The sequence below is a fragment of the Eriocheir sinensis genome, chromosome 11, assembly GCF_024679095.1.
Source record: "Eriocheir sinensis breed Jianghai 21 chromosome 11, ASM2467909v1, whole genome shotgun sequence".
Taxonomy (NCBI): Eukaryota; Metazoa; Arthropoda; class Malacostraca; order Decapoda; family Varunidae; genus Eriocheir; species Eriocheir sinensis.
This window is the reverse complement of record NC_066519.1, coordinates 16,223,649-16,249,817: the sequence shown is the minus strand read 5'-3', so window position 1 is coordinate 16,249,817 and position 26,169 is coordinate 16,223,649. Positions and strand designations below refer to the sequence as shown.

Below are 26,169 nucleotides of genomic sequence, written 5' to 3'. Positions count from 1 at the left end.
GATGAACTTATACATACACAAACAGTCATGTCATACACACGCCCCACACACACACACACACACACTTGGACACTTGGACACGAAAAATGAAGAACTAAGGCGACAAAACAGTGAGTAGAGGAGTCCGGAACACGTCAGTCACGAAAGGAATACAATTAGGGTCTTGCAGAGGGGCATGGCAGGTGCGTGACGGTGGGAATGGAAGAAGAAATAGAGGAAGGAGCGGTAGAGTGAGAGAGAGGGTGGGAGGGAGCGAGGGAAAGAGAGTGTGAGTGAGGTACGACAGAAACGAGGGAGAATGAGAAAGACAGGACAAAGGTTACACTTAAAAAAATTGAAGAAAAAATGGAGGAAGGAATGGAAGAGTGAGAGAGAGGGTGAGAGGGAGGGAGAGAGTGAGGTTACGGTAAAGAAGAGAGACAGCACAAAGATTAAACTTTAAAAATAAAAATCATGCTACTGTTTTTTTTTTTTCCCTTTCCTCTCTGTTTTCACATTGGAGGAAGATAAAGCGGCTCAGGTTACGGTACAATTTTATCTCATGTTTGGACCGAAGACGAGGAAAGGGAAGACTCATACTGTCGATCAAAAACAAGGGATTGAGCTACTGTCTCCCGTTCCTATTTTTTTATCCATAATTTTACGGTGGAGAAGGAAAGAGTGAACGTATATTGCGCATAAGACACAGCGGATTGAGTTAGTGTTTATCTGTACTTTCCAATATTACTGAAACACGAAGAAGAAAGTTAAACATATATTACTACGAGAGAGACAATGGATAACCTTCTACTTCTTTGCGGGTTACATAACGTGTCCTAACCTAACCTAACACAATTCAACCCAACCAAAACTCAACTCAACCCAACCCCTATACCCATCCCATCCCAACCCTACCCGACCCAACCAAACCAAACCCAACCCGACCTAACCTAACCTAACCTAACCTAACCTGCCCAACCCAACCTAACCTTTCACAATTCAACCCAACCCAAACAAAACTCAAGTCAACTCAATCCTATACCCATCCAAACCCAACCCGACCTAACCTAACCTAACTTAACCTAACCAGTCCAATAAAATGAGCAGTCTTTTCACCTGAGAGGAAAGGTAGACCAAACATTATTACCACAAAGGCTCTCGACAGTCTTTCTCCTTTACCTCCATCCATGTTATTGATTTACCTAACCTATCTTTACCTGTCAATTAATTAATCCGTTTACCTGAGAGAGGAAGAGGCATCGTTCACTGACCTCCACAAACAAAAGCCTAAAGGTTGCAATTCCCTGTTTCGTCCCGATGTGCCTCTTTTTCATGCCCTTTGCCGTGCGTTATAGGGAGTGGCCTGAATGGATGCAATCCCACACCGTGTAGCGACAGTGTAGTTGTGGATTTATTAACTCCGACGTCGATTTCATGAATTTCACAAGCTTCAATTGTGTATGGCGAGCCCGCGTGGTGGTTCCAGTGAGTGAGTGAGCGATGGAGCATGAGTGGGAGGGAGGGAGGGAAAGAAGAGAGGGAGGGAGGGTGAGAGGGAGGGTAGGAAATGAGGGATGGAGTGAGTGCGTGAGTTACCAGCGAAGCGAACGCTGATTGAATGAATGAATAAGATAGATAGAGATAGATAGATATATAGATGGAGAGAGAGTGAGTAATCATTGTTCTGCTCGTTGTAATCTATGTTATCTCCATTCTCTCTCTCTCTCTCTCTCTCTCTCTCTCTCTCTCTCTCTCTCTCTCTCTCTCTCTCTCTCTCTCTCTCTCTCTCTCTCTCTCATATACATCGACACAGCGGAGAGTAATAAAAACACAGAACGAAGTGACGCTTACAAATATTACAAAAGGATCTGAATGAGTATGACTTTTAATATCCACTCACACACACACACACACACACACACACACACACACACACACACGAGAGAATATTCAGGTTAATCAAGTGGAGCAGCAGAATGAGACAGAGAGAGAGAGAAAACAAAGGCACGGTGGTCAGTGGAAGACTAATAATCTATAATCCATAACCGGAGCAAGGCAGACCAAGATATATTCTCTCTCTCTCTCTCTCTCTCTCTCTCTCTCTCTCTCTCTCTCTCGCTTTCGCTCTCTCGTCTATGGGCCCTTTCCTTCCCTCCCTAACTATTCTTCTTGCACAAAACTTCTCAAACTTCAACGCAAGACAAACAAACACTCACTCACTCACTGCTAACTTTACACACACACACACACACACACACACACACACACACACAGACAACGGAAACTCTCTCTCTCTCTCTCCCCCACTTCTATACTTCTTGCGTTGGGGTGAATCAGATGCAGTTTGCTCTTCCTTCCTCTATATAACTTGCCTTCTCCACCGCTCCCGTCGCTGCCTTCGCCACTTCCCGGGCCGCCAAGACAAGCTGAAAACAGACTCGGAAACTAACTGCCCCGCCAAATAATACCGTGAATGCAACTTGTAATTGTGGCGGGGAGTTTTTGGGGTTTGGCCCGCCGCGAGCTTGCTACTGAAATTCTGAGCCTGGCAAAAGTTTAATTGACTCCGCAACAGAAACATTAATCCCTCGGCGGCAGAAGGGCTAGAGGTGGTGGTGGTGGTGGTGGGTGGGGGGTGGGGGCGGTAGGTGGTGGTGGTGTTTATAATGTGCCTTCTGGGGCCATGAACAACGTAACACTCTCTCTCTCTCTCTCTCTCTCTCTCTCTCTCTCTCTCTCTCTCTCTCTCTCTCTCTCTCTCTCTCTCTCTCTCTCTCTCTCTCTCTCTCTCTCTCTCTCTCTCTCTCAGATTGAATGATAAAAAAAAAGATTAAAAGAAAAACACTTATTTTCCCTGCTTTAAGATCGAGAGAGAGAGACTCGTAATCCATTTATATTTTGCGACGTGACCTGATACTCTGCCCCCTCCAAGGTGTCCAAGACCGAGAGGGGAAGAAAATATTTACAAATCATATTTCCTCACCTGAGCTTACGCCTTTAATTCTCTTTTCTTATTTATTTACCTGGATATGTTTGACCTCTTCATTATTTGTCTTACTTTCTAACAATTTTTTTCTCTTACTTTTGCTTTCGTGAGATATATAAAGCAACTATTTCATTACATTGTCATTTTTTAAGGCTACGTCAAACTTTATTTCTTCGTTTTTTTTCATAATTTTCAAGTGCCTTCATTTTGTTTTCTCCTTTCCTCTTTTATATATCTCCGTATCGTTTGACCTCTTAAAGCAACTATTTCACTCCATTAGGGCAGTTTTTCGGATAGACGTCAAACTTTTTTCCTCGTTTTCTTTTTTTTATAATTTGCAAGAGCCTTCATTTTTTCTCCTTTACTCTTTCATATATCTGCGTATCTTTTGACCTCTTAAAGCAGCTGTTTCACGCCATTATGTCAGTTTTTCGGATACACGTCAAACTTTTTTCCTTTTTTTTATAATTTTCAAAAGCCTTAATTTTTTTCTTCTTTCCTCTCTTATAAATCTGCGTATCTTTTGACCTCTTAAAGCAACCATTTCTCTCCATTATGTCAGTTTTTATTTTCTTAATCACGTCAAACTTTTTTCTCTTATCTATTTAATTCAAAAGTCTTCATTATTTTTTCTCCTTTTCTATTTTTATAAACTTGCATATCTTCCACCCTCTCAAGGGAACTATTTCACTCCATTATGTCAGTCTTTTCTTACTTACGTCAAACTTTTTTTTCTCTTTATATAATTCAAAAGCCTACATTTTTAAGGCAACTGTTTCACTCCATTATGTCAGTTTTAACTCAGCATGTCAAACATTTTTCCCCTCATTTCTTTTATTTCTAAGGGCCTCCATTTTTTTCTCCTTTCTTTTTTTATGAATCTGCTTATCTTTTGACCTCTCAAAGACACTTATTTCACTTCATTTTGTCATTTTTTTATATCAACGTCAAACTTTCTTTCACTTTACTTCTATTCCATTCAAAACCCTTCATTTTTTTCTCCTTTCCATTTTCTTTTTCATAAACGTCCATATTTTTTGTACCTATTCAATTATTTCACTCCATTACGTCACTTATTTTTAGCTGCCTTTAACTTCTTTTCACATTTCTTTTATTGCATTCAAGAGTTTTATTTTTTCTCCTTTTTTTTTATACTCCTCCATATTTTTTGTACCTTATCTTTTTTAGGCACGTCTTTTTTCTCTCATTTCTTTTATTTCATTCAAAAGCCTCTATTTTTTCTCCCTTTTTTTATACCTGCATATCTTCCGACCTCTCAACCTAACCATTTCACTCCATTATATATTTTTTTAAGCTACGTCTAACTTTTTTCTCTCATATCTTTTATTTCATTCAAGAGCCTTCATTTTTTCTCCTTTCCTTTCCTTTAACACAGTATCTTTTGTCTCCTTTCAAGGTAATCTAACTCCATTACGTCACTCTTTATATCTACGTCCAACCTTGTTTTTTCATTTCTTTTTATTTCTTAAGAGCCTTCATTTTGTCCTACTTTCCTTTTCTTCTAAACTCGCATATCTCCTGACCCCTCTCAACGCCGCCTATTTCGCTCCATTATTCAATTTGCGTTCCTTCCGCTCTTAAATTCATTTCACCCGCTCGGAATTTCTATTTTCCTCTCCTTAGAAACATTTTGGTCTTAATTTTCACCTCAAATCTTTTTTTTCCTCGCTTGCTCTTTCTTTTAAATAATTTCCTGACTTCCCTCACAGTAATCCTATAATCTCCTTCCTTCCTGCTCCTCCTCCTCCGCCTTCTCCTCTTCCTCCTCTTTTCTCTTCTTTTCTTCCACATTCTTTACCTGTTTTTTTTCTTCTTCTTTTTCCCCCTCTTATCTCTGCTCCTCTTCCTCTACTTATCCCTTTTCCTTTTTTTCTTTCTCCTTCTCCTCCTTTTCTCCTCCTCCTCCTCCTCCTCTCCCCTTCCTCCTTTTCTCCTCTCCTCTTCCTTATTCTTTACTATGCTCTTTCTTGTTTTCCCCTCCTCCCTCTGCTTCTCCCATTTCCTTTTTTTTATTTTCATTTTTCCTCGTCCTCCTCCTCCTCCTCCTCCTCCTCTTCCTCTTCCTTCCCCTCCTCCTTTTCTCTTCATTTTCTTTTTCTACCTCTTCCTTTTTCCTCCTCCTCCTCTTCCTCCTCCTCCTCCTGCTCCTATTCCTCCTCCTCCTCCTCCTCCTCCTCCTTCCCCACCACAGGATGAAATAGAAAGGCTGTAAGTGCGTGGAAGCCTAACCTTTGATATTGCGGCAAGCGTTTAATAACAGAGATTCCGCGCCAGGTTATGTGAGGAAGAAGGCAAACAAGACGCCAGGCACTCTAATAGAATAGTTTCCCCCCTCGTGCTTGTGCTTACCGGCTCCCGTTTTCTTTACCATCATCGCTTGGTTACGTGTCTAGGATTATTATTATTGTTATTATTGCCGTTTTCTGGTGGTTTGGATCATTATATTGTTGTTTGGGGTGTTTTTATTGGTTGTGGGTTGGTTAGTGTGTGTGTGTGCGTGTGTGTGTTAATGGTTTCCCTTACGATGCCCTAATCCTTCCTTTAACACCCCTTTCTATTATGCCTTTATGTCCTCCTTGATCCCCTTAGCTATTCATCCCTTACCCTTGGACGATCTCTTGCTCCCTTTTGCCTCCCTCCTTCCTTCCTTCCCTTCTTACCGACCTCCCTTTCTTACTTCCTGTTTTTTATCTCTTCTTCATTTTAGTTCCTTGTTTTTTCCTTCTTCCATCTCTAACTATGTGACATTATACTCTCACTTTCTTATTCTTGACTTCTTTTCTCTCTCCTTTCCTTCCCTTCCTTTCCTTCCTTCTTTACTTTCCTTTCTTATCTCTCCTCCCTCTTACTTTCTTTTTTTCCTTCCTCCATTTCTGACTATATACTTCTGTTCTTTGATTCGTATTCTTTCTTTTTTTTCTTTTCTCCCTCCTTTCCTTCCCTTCCTCTCCTCCCTTCTTTACTTCCTGTTTTTTTTATCTTTTCTCTCTTTTACTTCATTTTCCTGCCTCCATTCCTGACTGTGTACTTTATTCTTTGGTTCTTATTCTCCCCTTCTTTCCTTCCTCTTTTCTTTCCTTTCCTATTCTGTCTTCTTCACTTTGTTTTTTTATCTCTTCTTCTCTTTAGTTCCCTTTTTTTCCTTTTCTGATCTCTGTCTAGGTATTTGTTTTATCAGGTTCTCATTTTTACCTATGCACGCTTACCTTCGTTCCTCCTTAATCCCACTCAAACGTCACCTCATTGTCAACCTTCTCTCTCTCTCTCGCTGCAGGAAAAACGCTATCAAGGACGCCAAGTTAGAGCGGCAACACTTCCCCGAGCACGGCTACTACAACATCTCGCTGGAGGTGGAGGCCTTCGACAGCGACCTAGACAGAGAGACTTTGTTCGACTGCGTCCTAGACATTCCCGGCACTGACTTCGAGATGCACGAGGAGCTACTCTACTTCAAAGGTACGTGACACCTCTTAGCTCTTAACGTCATCTTCAGCTGTACCCTTGATTTATCTCCCTCCTTAAGGTGAAATCCGCACACCTTTCTTTCTCTTCCTTTTTCTCGCTTTCTGCCATTTGGTCTACGGGTAATATTGGCGACTGATTGGGCTGTATATGTGTTTTTTTCTTTTTCTGCTTATTTTCCTTCATTTTTTGCGTGATTTGCTGCATTCCTCGCCCTTTTCATTCCCTCTCTCTCTCTCTCTCTCTCTCTTCTTGGGTCCATGGATTGAATGGTTTACTGGGCTTTGTATGTTTCTCTTTTTTAGTGACTTTGTAAATGGCGTAGCTTTCTTCTTTTTCCTTTCTTTCGCTTTTTTTTTCTCTCTCTTCCTCTCCGCCTCTTTATTTGCCTCCGGGTCTATGGATTAATGAATCACTTGCCCGAGTTTTGTATGTTCTCTTTTTTCAGGTTGGTTTAGAATGCACATTTTTTCCTTCGTTCTCGGTGCTGGATTTCCTGGATGCTTTTGTTTGCTTGCTGGAATTCCGCCTAGCGTCGATTCTCTTTCAGGTGGTTTTCAGGTGGTCGAGGCAAAGCAAGGCGGTGTGTGGCCTCCCTTGCTGTTTGGCTTCCCTTTATATTCTTAGTGCTTGTTTTTAAGGTGGAATGGGTGATGTACGGTTTCCTGCTCCTGTTGATTTTTACCATTTCCATGTGTTCTACGTTTCCTCCTCCTCCTTCTCCTCCCCTTCCTCCTCCTCCTTCCCTTTCAACTCCTCCTCCTCCTCCTCCTCTTCCTTTTCATGCAAGTAAAATGGAGCGAGACGAAGGAAAGTGTGAAAATTCCCTCGTTTCCTCTCCGACCGGGCTGAGGTGACGGGGGAGGGGCGGGGGAGGGGAAAAAGCGGGAAAATGCAGTACAGGGAGGGATAAAAGGGACCGGGTGTCACAGGGTGGTGGGGAAGGGGAAGAAAGGGGCAGACGCTGGCCCCGCAGCCACCAGCCCCCTTGACGGTAACCGTCACTTTCCTCCCCGACCCATGTTTTTAATTTCACAGTACAGCCAAGCACTGTACACACACATACAGACAAACTCGATGGGCAACAAGACTTCCTCCCTGAAGATCCACGCCGAGGCGTCGCTGGGGGCCGGGGTCCCCAGCGTGGACGCCCTCTCTTTGTCGTGCAGCGCCTCACGCTGCTGGGGGCGGGGGAGGCGCCGCCTTGCGCGGTTCACCTTCCCCCGCCGGGGGTGGGTTTGCACCCAGGGGGTGCAGGTGTGCCGGGGCAGGGAGCTGCAGCACCTGCCCCTGGTCGGGCTCCACCACGAGGACCCCAACACCGCCATCAGGGTTAAGTGCTCCCGCCGAGGGGAGGCCGTCTACGCGGCCACCATGCCCCTCGCCCGCCTGCTGGGAATGCTGGAGGAGACCGTGGCCGGAGACGCGGCCCTCCTCCTCTTCACCCTGGCAGGCGACGAGGACTGCGTCGCCACCCTGTCCTTCACACGGTCCAGGTACGCCAGGCCGTGGGCGTGTAACGGGCGGCTCCACAGCCGCGGCGGCGGTGAATGGGAGCTCGTGGGCCAGGGGGAAACTGCGTGCCTCGGCCCCCGCGAGGGTGGCTGCGGCGCGCCGGCCAACCCTGGGCAACAGGAGCTTGGCCAGGGCCAGGGATGGCACGACCCTGTCCCGGCGGATAAGGCGGACGAGGTCAGTGCCTCGGCCTTTGCGGCGGTGCCTCAGCCAGTCCTGAGGACACCAACATTTACTGTTCATGAGTATACAGTGCCAGCAGTGCACTGCGGGGATCCCTCGGCCAGTGCCCAGGACGTGGCAATGCCAGAGGTCGACTTAGGGGATCCATCGACCCTGGCACTCTACCTTCACCAGGTTGGGCCAGAGCTGCACCAAGGGGTCCCGCCAGCCACCAGTGCCCAGAACACCACAGAGCCAGAAGCCTGCTGCGGGGACCCACCACCCAGTGCCGAGGCCCGCGAGGCAGTGCCAGAGGTGGACTTGGGGGAGTTCTCTTCTCTGGCACTGTACCTTCACACGACGGAGCCTCACGTGGGGGTCCCGCGGCCCAGTGCCCAGGACATTACAGTGCCAGGCGTACATTGCGGGGACCCTTCAGCCAGTGCCCAGGACTCGGTAGTGCCAGAGGTTGACTTGGGGGAGTCGTCGTCCCTGGCACTCTTCCACGACCGTCACCAGACTGAGCCTGCGCCTGTCGAAGGGGAGACACCGGTCAGTGCCCAGGACTCGGCTGTGCCAGAAATTGACTTGGGAGAGTCATCGTGCCTGGCACTCTACCTCGATCTTCACCAGCCTGTGTTTGAGCCTGTGTCGGACGAAGGGAACACGCCAGCCGGTGCCAAGGCTGCCGACGCGGTGCCCGACGAGGAGTCAGTGGAGCCAGTGCAGAGTGCCCAGGAGGCGTCGCCCCCGGGGCCGAGGAGGCCCTGGTGGCACGCCGTACTGGAGGGCCTGGAAGTGCTGGACCTCGTCGTGTACTGCCTCCTGATCCTCGACGCCTATCTGCGCTAAGAACACACGGCCTTCACTCATCACCGGGCGGGCGGCGCGCTGCTTCACTGGTCCTGTCCTTCTCCTGGCAGCTCACCTCCTCAGCCACGCCCCGGACGCTTTGCATTACGTTACTCATCACCGGGCTGGCTCAAGGGGCTGTTTTTCTTACATTTCTCTAGTACTCCACTACTCCTAGTCTCTCTCTCTCTCTCTCTCTATCTATATCTATATCTATATCTATCTATCTATCTATCTTTCTATCTATCTATCTATCTATCTATCTATCTATATCTATATCTATATCTATATCTATATCTATATCTATATCTATATATATATATATATATATATATATATATATATATATATATATATATATATATATATATATATATATATATATATATATATATATATTTATATATATATATATGAGAACACTAATGAATATAATATTATTAAGGTTTTGGTGGTATGAGAGCCGGCAGGACACGTAGCAATGGGTTTAAATTGAACAAGTTCAGAGTCAACAAGGACACAAGCAAGAACTGGTCGAATAGAGTGGTGAGTGAGTGGAACAGACTTGGCAGTCATTTTGTGAGCGTCAGTACCATAGATACATTCGAAAAGAGGTTAGATGAGTTCATGGACAATGAAGTTAGGTGGGGTTATACTTACAGGAACTGCCTTGTATAAAACTACCGGCCTCTTACAGACTCCTTATGTTCTTATGTTCTTATGTTCTTATTTCTCGTTGCTTAAATTACACAGAAATGTTAAAAGGCAAACTATATAATTCCCTGGTTCTTAATGAGTGGCATAGAAGGGTTCGTCTCTCTTCCGGGAACGCCTCAAAAAAGAGAGAGAGAGAGAGAGAGAGAGAGAACTCGTAAGACGGGTAAATGAAATAAACGTGGAGTCGGAAAAGATGAAAGTCATTCGAAAACTTATGCAGCTTTCACAGAATTGTAAAACTTGCAGAACAAATCTCCCGAGCTGCAAGGCTACACCCGTAGGAAGCGACTTAACTCCCTAGATATCCTGCAGGAACGAGAGAGAGAGAGAGAGAGAGAAAAAAAAAAATTGCCAAGATGATCGAGCGACAATCTCTAATGAAAACCAATGTTGGTCAAAATTCCTCGCGACCTTCCTACTTTCTCACTTGTCTTCCTATCTACTCCCTTTCCGTCCTATATGTACACTTTTCTACCTATCTACTCACTTTTTTTTCTTCCTACCTATCCCCTTTCCTCCCTACCTAAAAAGACTAACCATGTAGCAGTATATTCATTCAGAAGGGAAAACGGATGAAGATTTGCATTACCAGCGTTACTTTTTGGGGGTGGGGGGGATGGGGGCTTTTCTTCTCCGGTTCGTCTGTCATAAAACCAGTCAGCGCTTCGTTTCACCTCATTTCCCTTTATAAGTGACACGGGTCCCTGATGCGTTCCGCCGCCTCTCGTCCGGCCAGAGTCGCGTCAAACCACTCGTCATGTCAAGCAATCGTCGTAACCTTCACATTCCCTTCCGTGGTGGGGTTAGCATTTCCTTTGTGAAGTTCGTTTCGTAGGTTGTTTTTCGGCCTTATCTTGGCTTGTATCTATCTTCTTTCAATTGTCTTGTTTTTTTGTTGTTGTTCGAAATGTTATACGGGTGAAGTGTGTTTGTCTTTCTGTCTTTCTGTTTGTTTGTTTGTTTGTCTCTCTCTCTCTCTCTCTCTCTCTCTCTCTCTCTCTCTCTCTCTCTCTCTCTCTCTCTCTCTCTCTCTCTCTCTCTCTCTCTCTCTCTCTCTCTCTCTCTCTCTCTCTCTCTCTCTCGTTTTTTTTTCCCTCCTTTGGTCTTAAAAGTTTGCCGTTGTGTTGCTTCTCCTCTTCTCTCTCCTCTCCTTTTCTCTCTTTTCCCTCCTCTCTTCATTCACTCGCTCACTCAGTCATTCACACACACACACACACACACACACACACACACACACACACACACACACACACACACACACACACACAGGCACACTATCATCCCTCTCCCTCTCAATCCTTCTGACAGGTACACTTCCTACACACGAAAACCTTTAAGTCCATGACACACGTGCCTCGCGAGTGCAGGGCATCAGCTGAGACGGAAGGGTGGGGGCGGTGGCGGCGACAGCGAGGGAGAAAACTGAACTGCGAAGTGGCTTTCCTCGCTTGCATTTCTGAGGCTGGAAGCGAGCGGAGTGAGTGAGGGAGTTCTTGAGCCGAGAAGAAAGATTGGCAGCACGAGGGGAGAGGAAGAAGTGGGCGCGGGAAAGGCAGGAGGGTGACAGCAGATAATAGATTGACTGGCCTATCCCGGGGGAGGTTTAAATTGCGTGAAATGGAGGTTGTGAACGAAGGGAAATGAGAGAGAAGAAGGCATGAGGAGAAACCGCCGAGTGGAGGAATATTGATAGGAAGGAAGCTAGGAAAAGATCGGAAGAGAAGGGAAAGATGAAGAAGTGGATGTTAGAATGAGATAAAGAATAGGTTAGATAAAGGGTTAACTATATTATATACGTTTAGACATTATGTAATAGGTTGATTTGATATACCACTCAGGGCACAAAATCGATAATCAGCCAGGCGTTCTGTAGTGTGTGTGTGTGTGTGTGTGTGTGTGTGCGCGCGCGTTGACCAGGATGCGTTCGTGACAGGAAGAACCAAACTGTGAACATATGTTGGCAGGAAATACATCACCGAGGAGCAGATGACGAGCCAGGCTGAACGGGGTGAGGGTTGAGAGGAATGGTGGAAGCCGAAGGGGAGCGAGGCGGAGAGACACGGCTTGGAAGGGGACAGGGGGGGAGAGCCTGGCAGGGACACGGAAGACGGAAAGCAAAGGGAGGGGGGAAATGGATGAGGAGGATGAGGGGTGAGGAGAGGAAGGGGAAAGTGATACGAGGGGTTGGGGAAGAAAGGGCAGAGTGAGGATGATATAAGGGGAAGGGCAACAGGCGAGGGGATGAGCAAAAAGATGAAAGGGGAGGATGGTGAGGGGAGGCGAGGGATGACACAGACGAGGAAACGAGTAGCCAGGAGGTCAGGGGGAGAGGAAGGGAAGGTGGGTGAAGTGATACGAAGATGACAATGAGATGAGAATGAGGAAGAAGTGGGGAGAGGAGGATGACACAGAAGGGGAAGCGAAGAGCGAGGAGGTCAGGGAAAGGAGAGGGGAAGAGGAAGAGGAAGGTGGGAGAAGTGATACGAAGATGACAAGGAGAGGAGAATGGGGAAGAAGAGGGGAAACGAAGATGACACAGAAGGGGAAACGAGTACCCAGGAGGTCAGGGGGAGAGGAAGGGAAGAGGAAGAGGAAGGTGGGAGATGTGAAACGAAGATGACAAAGGGGAGAAGAAGAGGGGAGACGAGGATGACAGGCGAGGGATGAGTAAGGGGAAGGGAAGCGAGGAGAGCCGGCAGGGGACAGGAAGGGGAACTAAAGGGCTTCATGGACTGGATCATGGCGGTAAATCGCTGGGTATCGAACGCGTGGTTTCCGGTGCACAGCAAAGGCTTCGCGTTCATGATTTGTGACTAACCGGAAGTACCAAAGCTGACGGCCTTACGCTCTTCAATTACCGTTTCGAAGTTGTCTTTTTTTTCCTTCTTGTGTGTGATAGATTCGTGTGCAAATGTGGTCTTTTTTTTTTTTTTACAACAAAGGAGACAGCTCAAGGGCATACAAAAAAGGAAACAATAATAAAAAAAGCCCGCTACTCGCTGCTCCTAAAAAAAGAATCAAAAGAGGTGGCCGAAAGAGAAAGAGATTGAAGATTCAGAATTGGAACCTAACAAACTTATTATGTTATATCTTTAGAAGTTAGGAAGAGAATGGAGACGTGGGATGAAACGAAGGAAGAAAATAATGAAGTAATGAATGCTAGAATGTGATAAAGAACAAGAATAGATTAGATTTTGAAGTTTTCGTACATTTTGTTATACTATTTTAAACCCATAGGAAGTTGAGTGTAATAATCTCACTCTATCATACACTTATACATATCCCAATCTATCATACATTAACACGTAATCCCAATCTATCACAGTTATACATACTCCAATCGATCATACAGTCACACATGATCCCAATCTATTCTACATTTATACATATCCCAATCTATCAAATACTCATACATATCCCAATCTATCATACATTCACACGTAATCCCAATCTATTACAGTCATACATACTCCCAATCTATCATACAAAATTCGGCATGTTTCCCCTTTCCTATGTATCAGTATTTACCCGAACATCTATCCTGTGTTGCAGCATCCGTTGAATGGCTGAATGAAGAGTAATTATTCTCTCTCTCTCTCTCTCTCTCTCTCTCTCTCTCTCTCTCTCTCTCTCTCTCTCTCTCTCTCTCTCTCTCTCTCTCTCTCTCTCTCTCTCTCTCTCTCTCTCTCTCTCTCTCTCTCTCTCTCTCTCTCTCTCTCTCTCTCTCTCTCTCTCTCTCTCTCTCTCTCTCTCTCTCTCTCTCTCTCTCTCTCTCTCTCTCTCTCTCTCTCTCTCTCTCTCTCTCTCTCTCTCTCTTCGGCAATACAGCGGTTCCGAGCGTAAACATTTTTAAACCCAGATTCCTGATTTCTAGATTCCCTGTTTCGCCAAGTTGCAATTTTCGTTTTTAAGCCGCCTCGTCCGGGGTGGCTGCGACCCTTTTGTTATGCTTCCAAGGCTTTTGTGTCGGGCAGGCCTTTGGAGTGCTCCGATAACAAGGGAAATGTGCGCTACAGCTTGTTCCTCGACCGGAATAGCGCCCGCTCGACCCTGTTTTCACATTGCCGTTGCGTTCTGAGTCTTGTGTTGGCGTGGAAGAATTACCGGCTCTGTTTTCTCTCTTTGTATCCTTTCTACGAGCGGCTGATTCATTACGGCAATGTATTCATGGTTTACACGCACAATGTTACTGTTCAACAAGTCATTAAACAACGCAAGCGGTTCAGGGAATTATGTGATTTTTTTTTCTTTTCTGCGAACGTGCTTCTGCTCTCTGCCTGGAGTTTACGAGGCCGAAAAAAAGAAAAAAAGGGAATGGTGTATGTTGTATTCTTCTCCATAAACTTAATGTATTGAACTTGGAATCACGGTAAATCTTGATACAGGAACGTGAATACAAAAAAAGTTATGTAGCTTACGATTTTATGAAGATATGCCTTCGAGATCTCACTGTTACGTTGTGCATTTTTTTTTTCTTATCATGAACAAGAGCACGTGGGCTTTAAACACAATTTTCGTTTCCATTTTTATATTCGTTTTCGTTTTCTTCTTATTTCTCTTTTTTTCTTCTTCTTTTTACTATTATTATTATCTTCTTCGTCTTCTAACAATTATTATCTGCTTCGTGGTCATTATTACTTTTTTTCTTCTAACACACACACACACACACACACACACACACACACACACACACACACACACACACACACACACACACACACACACACACACACACACACACACACACACACACACACACCATGGCTTCCGGTTCTTGTCACTTTTCTTCCCCAAAAAATATTAACAGAAAAAAACGAAAACAATAAAAAAGTCTGCAGTCCGGTCCACAGCCCTCCGCCATATTTGCACACGCGGCTCCTATAGAGAAAAATATAAAAGAAAGTAAAAAGGATAAAGATAACAAAAGGGAGGTCTGAGGGACGTTTCGGTCGTGTGGGTTTCCGTGGAGACGTGGAGGAGGTGGTCGCACGAGCGTTACACCGATGACAAAGACTCCCGCCGCCTTGTGCTCCAGTCACGGCGGCGTCAACCTGTCCGTCCGCCCCCCCGAGAGAGCCAGGTGAAGAGGGGTGAGGGTGATGATGGTGGTGATGGTGGCAATAATAGGAAGAAGGTAATAATAATCGGAAGAAGAAGAAGGTAGTAAATAATAACCACGGAGATACTAATTGGTAGATGAAGATAATAATAATAATAGTAAAAAGAAGAAGAAAAAAAGAAGAGAAATAAAAAAAGAAAAAGAAAACGAATATGAAAATGGAAACGAAAAAAAAAGTTAGTAGAAGAAGAAGAAGAAGAAGAATGATAATATATTTGATAATACAGTAAAAACAACAACAAAAACATCAGCAACAACAATAACTAACAAAAAAAAAAAATATATATATATATATCAATATATATATTTATATATATATATATATTTTTATATATATATCTATATATATATATCTCTCTCTCTCTCTCTCTCTCTCTCTCTCTCTCTCTCTCTCTATCTCTCTCTCTCTCTCTCTCTCTCTCTCTCTCTCTCTCTCTCTCTCTCTCTCTCTCTCTCTCTCTCTCTCTCTCTCTCTCTCTCTCTCTCTCTCTCTCTCTCTCTTGTCGATCATCACTGCATGGAGGTCACTGTCTGTTCCCTCGGTTGTAATTGAGTATTAGGGAACTCCTACAAAGGACGCCGAAGGATTGACTGTTTCGAGTTTCAGAGCAGTTCCCTCATCCTCCTCCTCTTCCCTCTCTCCCTCGCCCTCGCCCTCTCCCTCTCCCTTTCCCTTCTGTCCTCACTTTCCTCATCAATGAATTTTTACATCTCAGGCTTCGCTCATCCCTCGCTTTGTCCTCTCATCCAGACACAAATAGACAGACAGATAAGCAAACAGATAGACCGACAGAGATATTAAATAATAGATAGACAGATAGATAGAGAGTTAGACTGATAGATAGATACAAGGAAAGGTAAAACAGACAAGTAAATGCAGGTGATATATAATAGATGGACTGCCAGGTATTCGCAGGTTAATTGATGGCACAGGTAATGGTTTATGAATTGTTTCCTTGGTGCAGGTCAGGTAATAATAATGGGCACAGGTAAGTAATTAGTGGCTTTGATTTGTGTTGTTCAGGTGTTCACGTGTACTAATTATGCCAATTTAGTGTCTTAGTAATGATTTGTGGAAGTGATTGTATAGTTTTCTAGGTATTTGCTTTATGGGTACGTTTACACACACACACACACACACACACACACACGAATGTTTTTTTTTTTTTTTCATATACTTTCTCGACACTTTCTCTTCCCTCCTCTATGCCATCTTTCCTCCCCTTCTTTTCTCTCCCTCCGTTCGTTCTTCCCTCCTTTGGCCGTTATTTCCTCTAGTGCCCTTTGCTCTTCTTTTTTTCCCTCCTCGTCTCTTCTTCCATATGAGCATCCTCTCCTCTGACGTTCCTTTCCCTCTTCTAATCTTCTCTTCTTTTCCTTTCTCTTTAACCTTCGATCCCTAACTTCATCCCTATCCTTCTCTCCTTACCCCCCTTTCTCCTCCTCTCTTGTTTCCTTCTCCTCCTCTTCCTTCTTTCTCTCTTCCATCTCCTCTCTCCTTTCCCTCTCTTTAACCTTTGACCCCTACCATCTCCCCTGTCCTCCTCTCTTCTTACCTCCTTTTCCGTTTCTTCCTCTTCCCCTCCTGCTTTATCTTCCTCCTCTTCCTTCTCACTCTTTCCCATCTCTCCCTTCCCCTCACTTCATCCCTTCCCTTCTCTATGCCCTTTGACCCCCATCCTCTCCCCTGTCCCACTCTGTGTTCCCCTGCCTCCTTCTCCTCCTCCTCCTCACTCTTTCTCCTTTCCCCTCCGCGATATTGAATTAAGACACGCTTCTCCACCTGTTATCATAGCGATTGTGAGGCCCATTGAAACTGAAGGTGGCTCACTTGATATTCACAGGGCGACCTTAGTGCCCGAACTGGTCCAGGAGGGAGAAAACAAAGAAGGGTCGTGTGTGTGTGTGTGTGTGTGTGTGTGTGTGTGTGTGTGTGTGAGGGAGGGAAGGGAGAAGATTGTGTAAGGGTCAGATGCCTGTGGATTTAGGAAGAACAGAGGGGTTTGCGAGGGGGAAGGGAGAATGGAAAGGGAAGATAGGGAAGGCAATATGTAGGGAGAGAAGGGAAAAATGAGTGATGAAGAAGGATGTAGGAGTTTGAGAAAGGGGAAAGGAATGATTGGAAAAACAGAAAAGATGGAGGAGAAAGAAGAAAAAGGGGAAGTAAGGAAGAAAGATGAGTAAAGAAGGAGAAGAAGAAGTAGGTAGGGAGGTGAGGAAAGGTACAGGTGGAGGAGATAGAGATTAAGAAAGGGGAAAGAAGGGATTGAATAGGCAGAGAAGATGAAGTAGAAAGAAGATAAAGGGGAAGGTAGGGAAGAAATATGAATAAAGGAGGTAAAGAAAGAGTAGATAGATAGGCAAGGAAAGGTACAGATGGAGGAGATAGGGAAAATGAATGATATTGAGACCGACGAAGGAAAACAAAGATAAGGAGGAAAGAAAGAAGACCTCGTGGGAGAGAGAGAGACACGAAAAAAATGTAGAAAGTTGAAGAAAAAAAAAAGAAGAGAGTAGACCTGCACGAGAGGGAGAAAAAAAATAGGAGGAGGATAAGGAAAAAGGTAAAGGAAGAGGAAGGGTGAGGAGAAGGGTGAGAGCAAAAGGAAAAAGGGAAGCAGAAGAATTGGAATAAAAGGGGGAGTGTAGCGACGAGGAGGAAAAAGGGGAGGAGGTAACAAGATTGGAGTCGATATAAATAATGGAAACTTTCTGATACACTTCAATCCCAAAAATGGCGATAGATAGACAGACAGACAGACAGAGAGATAGAAAGACAGACAGATAGATTGATAAATACATAGATAGATATATAGATGAAAGGGTATGCTTATAAATAGATAAATACATAGATGGGCAAGTTGATTGTTAGATAGACTAGATGTTAACTAAAATATATATATATATATATATATATATATATATATATATATATATATATATATATATATATATACGTTTAGTTTAATAAATTACAAAGAATTGGTAGTCATTCTCTCTCTCTCTCTCTCTCTCTCTCTCTCTCTCTCTCTCTCTCTCTCTCTCTCTCTCTCTCTCTCTCTCTCTCTCTCTCTCTCTCTCTCTCTCTCTCTCTCTCTCTCTCTCTCTCTCTCTCTTCACCCTTTCTACGTTTAGCTAAGAGAGAGAGAGAGAGAAATAAAAAATGGAACTCCTGAACTCAGCATTATGGGAGCATTGGGCGAGGAGGGGCAGCGTCAGCGCCTCTTTCCATAGGAGTGGCTAAAAAAAAGTCCTTTGTCACATTCGTATGCACACTTTTTTATTCCCTTATTCACCTCCCGTTTTTCTCTCCCTCTTTTTATGCTTTTTAATGGGGCGCAGCACGGACAGAATGGATAGGTGCCTTAGAGGGGGTTTTCTGTAGTATAATTGGGAAGAAATACACAAAGAAGACGATTAAATTACACGAATATTCCTTTCAATTCTTCATTTTGTATTTGTCTGGCAACTTCCGGGAAAGAAAATCCATACTTACATAAATTTACCCAGTTTTTATTATTGTTTTCCCTCTTTTTATTAATTTATTCCTTTCTTTTTATATTAGAGAAATACAACATTGATCTTTACCTGGTGTTATGTGTAGACGCCATCTCAAAATGCACTTGTGTCTGATGCTGTTTTCTGTTAGCTCGTTCCTTCAAGAGAGGACGAGAAAAGCAACAAACTATTCTAAACGGTCCTGAGATTGATCGTATCACCTGAAAGCTCGGCAAAAAATTCAAATTAGCAACAAAAAGACATATAAATGATATTATATAATGTGGTTGAGAAGTCGACCGCTAGGAACATTTGGGTTAAGAAGAACCTGGACCTTTTCTCAAGTATTTTACATCAATATCGAGCCTACATTAACCCATCTACTGCCTCTTAATTCTAGTCTTTCTTAATGATATAACTCTTTCTATTTATTCATATCGTTAAGTCTCTATATTTACCTTCGTAGTGTCTGTTTTTCCAATCATTCCTTTCCTCTTTCTCAAACTCCTTCACCCTTTCTTATCACTTATTTTTCCCTTTTCTCCCTACATATTGCCTTCCCTATCTTCCCTTTCCATTCTCCCTTCCCCTCGCAAACCTCACCTCGCCCATCCGTCATAACAACATAAACAGGCAAGTACGTGAATCCATCGGGCAATTCATTTCCTCTCCTTTCCGTGCGGCACAAAGAAGCAAGGCCCAGGCACGCACCTCAGCACTCCCTCACCGGACTCACTCACGAACACCGGCGTCCACGTCACCCGCCGCCTCCCCTTTGTGAAGATAATAATAATACATGGCAGTCATTTATTTGAGTGTATGTCTGAGCGCCCGCCTATACCAGCCAGCCAAACAGTTAGCGAGCCAGTCACCGAGTCAGTCAGTCAGCCAGTCAGCCACCTACCCAGTCAGTTACTCAGCCACCCAACCTTCCAATCATCCAATCAGCCAGTCAGTCACTCAGTCAGCCAACCAATCATCCAGACAGTCAGCCAACCATCCACTCAGCCAATCAACCACCCACTCAGCCAGACAGTCAGCCATCCAGCCACCCACCCAGTCAGTCAGCCAGCCAGTCACGGAGTCTGCTAGCCAGTCAGCCACCACTCAGTCAACCACCCGGCCAGACAGTCACCCATCCAGCCACTCACCCAGTCAGTCAGCCAGCCAGTCAGCCACCACCCAGTCAACCAACCATCCCGTCAGCCAACCATCCCGTCAGCCAACCACCCCGTCAGCCAGTCAGTTAGCTACCTACACACTCAGTCAGTCATCCAGCCACCCAGTCAGTAAGCCTTCCTCCCAGCCAACCCCCCCAGCCAGCCATTGTCATCAGCCCCCCGCCGGCGTGTCCAGGCCCCACATAGACACATCGTTCATCACAGCCCCCCGCCAGCCCCCCAGACGCCCCCCTAACCTCCCTCTTATTATGTATTCCGGCGGACGAGACATTTTTCATCACTCAGCTTGACTCACTGTAGCTCCCAGCCCGATGCACTCTCCCCGCCTTGATACACACATACGCCTGCATACGCTTTGATCTAGTCTTCGTCGAGGCGGTTTTATGTGTGTGTTAGTGGATGGTATGTGTTCTTCATCATTATTATTTACTTTTATGCACTCCCTAACTCTGTATTCCTTATTGTAATACATATACACAGAGGTGCTTTCGTTCACTTTGATTAGCTCTTCATCTCGCTGTTTGCTTTTATTTTTTATCTATCGTTTTCATTTTTCATTCTTTTCATCCTTATTAGATTCCTGACGAAGTGTATTTTCTTTATCGCAATACACATATATATTCGTATTTCCCAACAGAATGCTTTGAATCTTAGTGGTTAATACACATACCTTTGCTACGGTATCTGTTTTTGCATCCGCCTACAAACGTTATCAGATCTTTGAGTTTATGGACTAACTATCTCTGTTCATGTAGTTATAACATACATCTCCAAACGCTTCTGTTCACTCTGATAAATTCTTCCTTACGGTTATGTTATTATTTTTTCATTCACTCACACAAACAGAATCATTATTTACTTGTGTTTGTGTAATTCCTCACTCCATACACTTTGCCGTAAGAATACAAGCGATCACTGTGACAATATCTAGTTATACCCAACGTTGCCAGATTATCGTACTCAGCCTCCTATGTTTGCCTCCTCGACCCCAATAACTGCCTTCAAATACAGTTATCGTTAAAATGGTTAATTATCGGTGTTTTTTGGCAATAGCTATGGCTCAGAAACCGGTAAATACGAGGCTTTGAGTTCGATAATCTGACAACGGTGGTTATAGCTCTTTCTTTTCAATCCCAAACAACAATACTATTATTATGACTTCAAACGTTAATCATAGCCGAGAGAATATTATCAGGAGGTGAGTTTTTCATGTCAAATATACTCTTCCACTTCGCTCGTGAGTGTCAAAGATGAACATTATTGCTCATTACCTCGATTCAGCGGTTAAAAATGCATTTGAAGTTTCCTTGCCTTTCATGGAACGGAAATTAATTAGTAAAACTTGCCTCGGGATGGTTGTGTTGGTGCAGGGAGAGCCGGGGTGGGGGAGAGAGAGAGATTAATGTCATGTCGCCTAGTTCTTGTCTTTTCATGTCCCTCTTTTTCCCTTTTTTTTTTTTTTTGGCCACTTCCTCATTTATCACCATTATCTTCTCCCTCCCCTCTTCCCTCCTTCCTCTCTTCTTCCTCTTTTACTTCCCCTTCTCGCTCTCTCTCTCTCTCTTTAAACGTGGAGGTAAAATTGTGTTTCTGTTGCCTATTTTCATCTCCTTTTTTTTCTTGTGTCTTCATTTTCTTTTACACTTTTCTCTTTTTTTCTCATTTTTCCGTCTATTTTATTTTATTTTGTTATTTATTTATTTATTTTATTTATTTATTTATTTATTTATTTATTTTGCTTTCTCGTCGCCCCGTGAAATTCTGTATGTCAATCATCTGTTCTATTGTGCCGTTCTCTTTTGTTACTTCCTCTCCCTCATACACCACCTTTTTTTTTCGTTTTATTTTATCACCTCTTCGCAATTTGCATCCTCTTGTGATTCCCGTTCTCTCTCTCCTTTTTTCCATTCCCTTCAATTTCCTCTCGCACATTCACGTGAAGCCATTCGTCATAAGCTTTATTAAATTTTTCCCCTTTTCCTCTTTCACCATTTTTCATTTTCTCTCTTTTCTCTCTCCCTCTTTTTTATTCCTCCCCTAATCTATTAATCCGTTCCTTGATCCTTTCCTCCCTTCCCTCAACGTACGCACGAGCCTACTCTCTTTTGTTTCCCCTCCTCTTCCATTCCTTTCACTCCCTCCCCTTCATTCCTTCCATCTCTGTCTCTCACACCCGCTTCATTGCCTTTCTCCCCTTCTCATCCAAACCATTCTTTCATTTCCCCTTCTCCTGTTCCCCTCCTCCTCGTCCTCCTCCTTTCTCTTCCAATAATTCTCTTTCCCTTTCGTGTCATCGAGGGTACCACTTGCTTTATAGTCTGAAATGGGGTACGATTTTTCATTTCCCTTCCACCATTTCCTCAGTGTCGGGTTGGGCGCAGCGTTTCTCCCTCAAACTTCTTTAGAATACTTCACGGCGTATATGGTCCGTGCTGACACACTCTTAGTCTCCCTACATCTCTTTCTGCTCCCTCCCTCTCTCCCTCTCTCCCTCGCTGTTCCTGTCCCTTGTCACTGTCCCTCCTTCTTCCCACCTTGTATTTTGGTTTCTTCTCTTACGTGTCTATCGTATTTTCTCTGCCTCCTGCTTTCCTTTTTCAACTACTTCAACTACTCTGTCCTTGTCATTTTCCCCTTTGCAACCTTCTTATCCCTCCCTCCTTTTATTTGGTTTCTTCTCTTACGTGTCTATCGTATTTTCTCTGCCTCCTGCTTTCCTTTTCCTTGTCATTTTCCCCTTTGCAACCTTCTTATCCCTCCCTCCTTTTATTTGGTTTCTTCTTTTACGAGTCTACCACATTTTCTCTGCCTTTTGCCTTTCCTTTTTCATTACCTCTCGTTTCCTTTTCTTTGTTCATCTGATTCCTATTCCAGTATTCGTGCTGTTTCATTTACCTTCTTCCCTGCTCTTATTTCCTTCCCCTTCTCGCCCATATCTTCCCTTTATCCTCTATACTCTTCCCTTACTTTCATTACGTTACCTTCGACCTTGCTTTTTCCTCCCTATTCGTACCTTGAACATACCTTTACAATCCTAACCCTTTCTCTCTCTTATCTTTCTACACTTTTCCTTCTCGTTCGTATCTTCCCATTATCTTCTCTACCCTTCCCTTGCTTTCACAACCTATTAGACGTTTGAAAGCTGTCCCGTATTTCCTGAGCCTATCTTGCCCTCTTTATCCCATTCTTCCTATTCATTCACGCTTTCCTTCCTCTCTAACTCAGTATGGTATCTAAGTGTTATTCTGTTTGTCCCTTCTTTTATCTTGCTTATGTTCTTATCCTGCCTTTCTATCCCAACCAGTCTTGTCCCTCTTCTTCCCATTTTTTTCCTCACCTTTCACATTTCCTTTCTAACCTAACGTGATATTTAAGTGTTCTTCTTTGGGTCGTTTCCTTTATCCTGTCTCCTTTACCAATGCGTCTTGTCCCCTTTCTCTTCCCCTTCTCTACACCACAACGACAAAGCGAAGAAGTGCTCCTCAGTGCCTCGTTTCCTTTCTCTTGTCTCTGCCTCGACCCTAACTCTCCCTTCTCTCCCTTTCTATCTCCTTCTCCTGTACACTTCCCTCGCCACATAACACAGCAACGTACACTAAGGGCTCCTCTGAGGGTCGTTGCCGGGTGAGGTGGTCGCTGCACACTCCTGTTTGACCGCAAGGAGGGGAAACATATGACTTGGACGTGCTGAGGCTCCGGCGTCCCTTCTGGCGGCGCTCGGAGTCCCTTGCTGAAGTTGTTTATCTTGGTTGAACCACCGCCGCTCACCCCAAGGCCTTAGCTCACCCCCAACCCCCCGATTGTGGGTTTCTCTCTCTCTCTCTCTCTCTCTCTCTCTCTCTCTCTCTCTCTCTCTCTCTCTCTCTCTCTCTCTCTCTCTCTCTCTCTCTCTCTCTCTCTCTCTCTCTCGTGCTTACGTCGCATTTCTTTTATTCTTCCTCGTGTTACTGACCCACTTTCATTTCCTCCACCCTATTTCCTTTTCCTTCTTCTTCCTCCTCCTCCTCCTCCTCCTCCTCCTCCTCCTCCTCCTCCTCCTCCTCTTCTTCTTCGTCTAGACATGCTTGTACCCAGACTTACGAGCTCAAAAGACAAATCATATCTGGTTCATCTGAAGATCCCGAGGAGGATGAAAGAGGGGGAGTGGGAGGAGGAGGAGGAGGAGGAGGAGGAGGAGGAGGAGGAGGGTTTAAAGTGTAAGTTGGAAGAATGGAGGGAAGAAGAGGCCGAAAGACTGGTTAGAGTGATAAGGAACGTCGTAGAATTTGAAGAGGAAAAGGATGTCAAGGGAGGAAGGAGGGAGGGAGGAGGGAAAAAGGAGGAATGTAGGAGGAGGAGGAGGAGGGAGAGAAAGGGAGGAAGGGAGGGAAAAGGGAAGGGAAAGGTCATCAAAAGGTAAAGTGTTGTGACATTTCTGCTTTGACTGGTAATTGTGATGACCTGAACACAAACACACACACGCACTCTCTCTCTCTCTCTCTCTCTCTCTCTCTCTCTCTCTCTCTCTCTCTCTCTCTCTCTCTCTCTCTCTCTCTCTCTCTCTCTCTCTCTCTCTCTCTCTCTCTCTCTCTCTCTCTCTCTCTCTCTCTCTCTCTCTCTCTCTCTCTCTCTCTCTCTCTCTCTCTCTCTCTCTCTCTCTCTCTCTCTCTCTCTCTCTCTCTCTCTCTCTCTCTCTCTCTCTCTCTCTCTCTCTCTCTCTCTCTCTCTCTCTCTCTCTCTCTCTCTCTCTCTCTCTCTCTCTCTCTCTCTCTCTCTCCCCCCCCCCTGGTTCACCTTTTTCCTCTTTAATGATCTTCCGAATCATTTATCTTTTCGCCTTCCACTCTTCTTCCCTTTCCTCGCGTCTCCGTCCTCATTCCCGCCGCGTCGAGTTGTTCCTTTCTTTTCTCTCTCTCTTTATTTTGTGTCCCTGCTCGTGTGTCTGTTCGCCTCCTCGTCTTCTTCCCTCCTGTGCCGTCCCCGCTTCCTGACCCTTCCGAGGTAATGTGATCTTTTATGTTTATTTTACTCCTTTTTTCTGTTTTTTTTTGTGTGTGTGCGTGTGTGCGTGAGGGTTTTTATTTCCCGTCTGTGTTTTCGCTGTTGTTAAGTGACATATTATTTCCCTATCACGAAGGATTGTAAAGCATTTCTACGCGAGACATTTTCCACACTACGGTTGACGAGGGATGTTTTTCTGTATTATGTGTTTTCAAGTCATATTATCAGGGATATATACAGAAACTTAACACTAACAACAAAACGTAAAATTGACACTTCAACAAAAGCATACATTGGCATACATTGATCAATCCTTACCTTTCCTCGCCATATTTTTTGTTCTGCCTCATCGTCCTTTTTTTTTTTTTTTTTTTTTTTTTTACAGCAGAGACAGTGCAAGGGCGTAAAAAAAAGAAAACAATAATGAAAAAAAAAAGCCCGCTACTTACTGCTCCTAATCTACTTGCTTTTCCTTACTTACGCAGTCTACCAGCTTTCCACCTCACAACTCTGCCACCTCTGCCGCCTTTGCACACTTCTATAGCCCGAAGAATTCATGGAAACGCCCCCTACCCTGTCTTGCTATTTAATCCGTCCGGCACATTCTTATCAACATACGTTTGCTATTCTCCTCAGTCCATTGCAAACTTTTCCTCAGTCCTCCCATCCACATACTTGCCACTCGGATTTTTCAGTCACCGCCGAGTGGCTTAAAACTACCCACATGCTGTCCTGAAGACCACCCATCAACCCGGACTCTAGAGGAAGCCGTCCAAGTGAATCAAGAACGAGTTCCGGGGGGCAGCATGAGCCAATGCAAGATGGCGCCACTATAAACACTCGCCTGCGCCAGAACGGGTTGGGCCGACCATCAGGCCCCACCGGAAAGATACCTACCGGCGCAATAGGCAACAACGTAAAAAAAAAAAAAAAAAAAAAAATACTCAGATCATACCTAAACTAACCTAACTTTAACTTAAATCCATTCGTGCGTTTCCCTTCAGCATAGTTTTTCTCTCACATATTCTTACCGTCACACTTTCGTTTTTTAGTCCCCTGCACACCTGTTCTCAATCTCCCACACACCTGCAGCCGGGAGATACCTGGCCGAGGGATACATTGAATCGCCCCTCGCCCTACCCTGCCTAGCTACCTAATACTTCCGCATCATCCTGCCTCTCCGCCTCCTCCTCCTCGTAAGGACCAGCAGGTCTGCTGTTGTTTGTTCTTCATTTGTGTTCCTCCTTCTCGTCCCTTCATTCCCCTCCTGCCTGCATGCCTGCCTCTTTCCTCTTCCCCTTCCCCTCCCCTTCTTTCCTCACGCTGCCGGAAAATTGCCCTTATTGGCTGAGCCCCTCTCACGCCCCAGGTCACACTGCGAGGGTGCCAACTCTTCTTTATCGCCGGGAAATGTGTTGGTTCAGTAAACACGCGCTGCCTAACGTTTCCGAAAATACACACCTGACCGGTTTTGAGATTATTGCGTACAGGTGGCAGGTGATTGGTTGCCTGTATGGCTGACTGGTTGAATGGTTGTATGGCTGAGTGAATGGCTAGATGAAAGCTGATTGACTGGCTGGCGGGATGGATAGATGGCTGAGGGAATAACTGGCTGAGTATATGGAGGAAAAGCTGACTGACTGACTGGATGGCTGACTGGCTGATTTGGTGGATGGCTCAGTGTATGGCTAGCAGAC

The 26,169-nt window shown here is 44.7% G+C and overlaps 1 protein-coding gene across 1 annotated transcript in view; it reads left to right on the top strand.

The window, feature by feature from the left end:
* The window catches only part of LOC126996955 (uncharacterized), a gene marked incomplete at its 5' end in the record, with an annotated part of 103,404 nt that overhangs the window by 61,602 nt on the left and 15,633 nt on the right, over positions 1–26,169 (top strand). Inside the window, one exon of the mRNA XM_050857908.1 lies at positions 6,261–6,442. Coding sequence (XP_050713865.1) covers positions 6,261–6,442 — 182 coding nt within the window. The remainder of the gene's footprint in view (positions 1–6,260; positions 6,443–26,169) is intronic.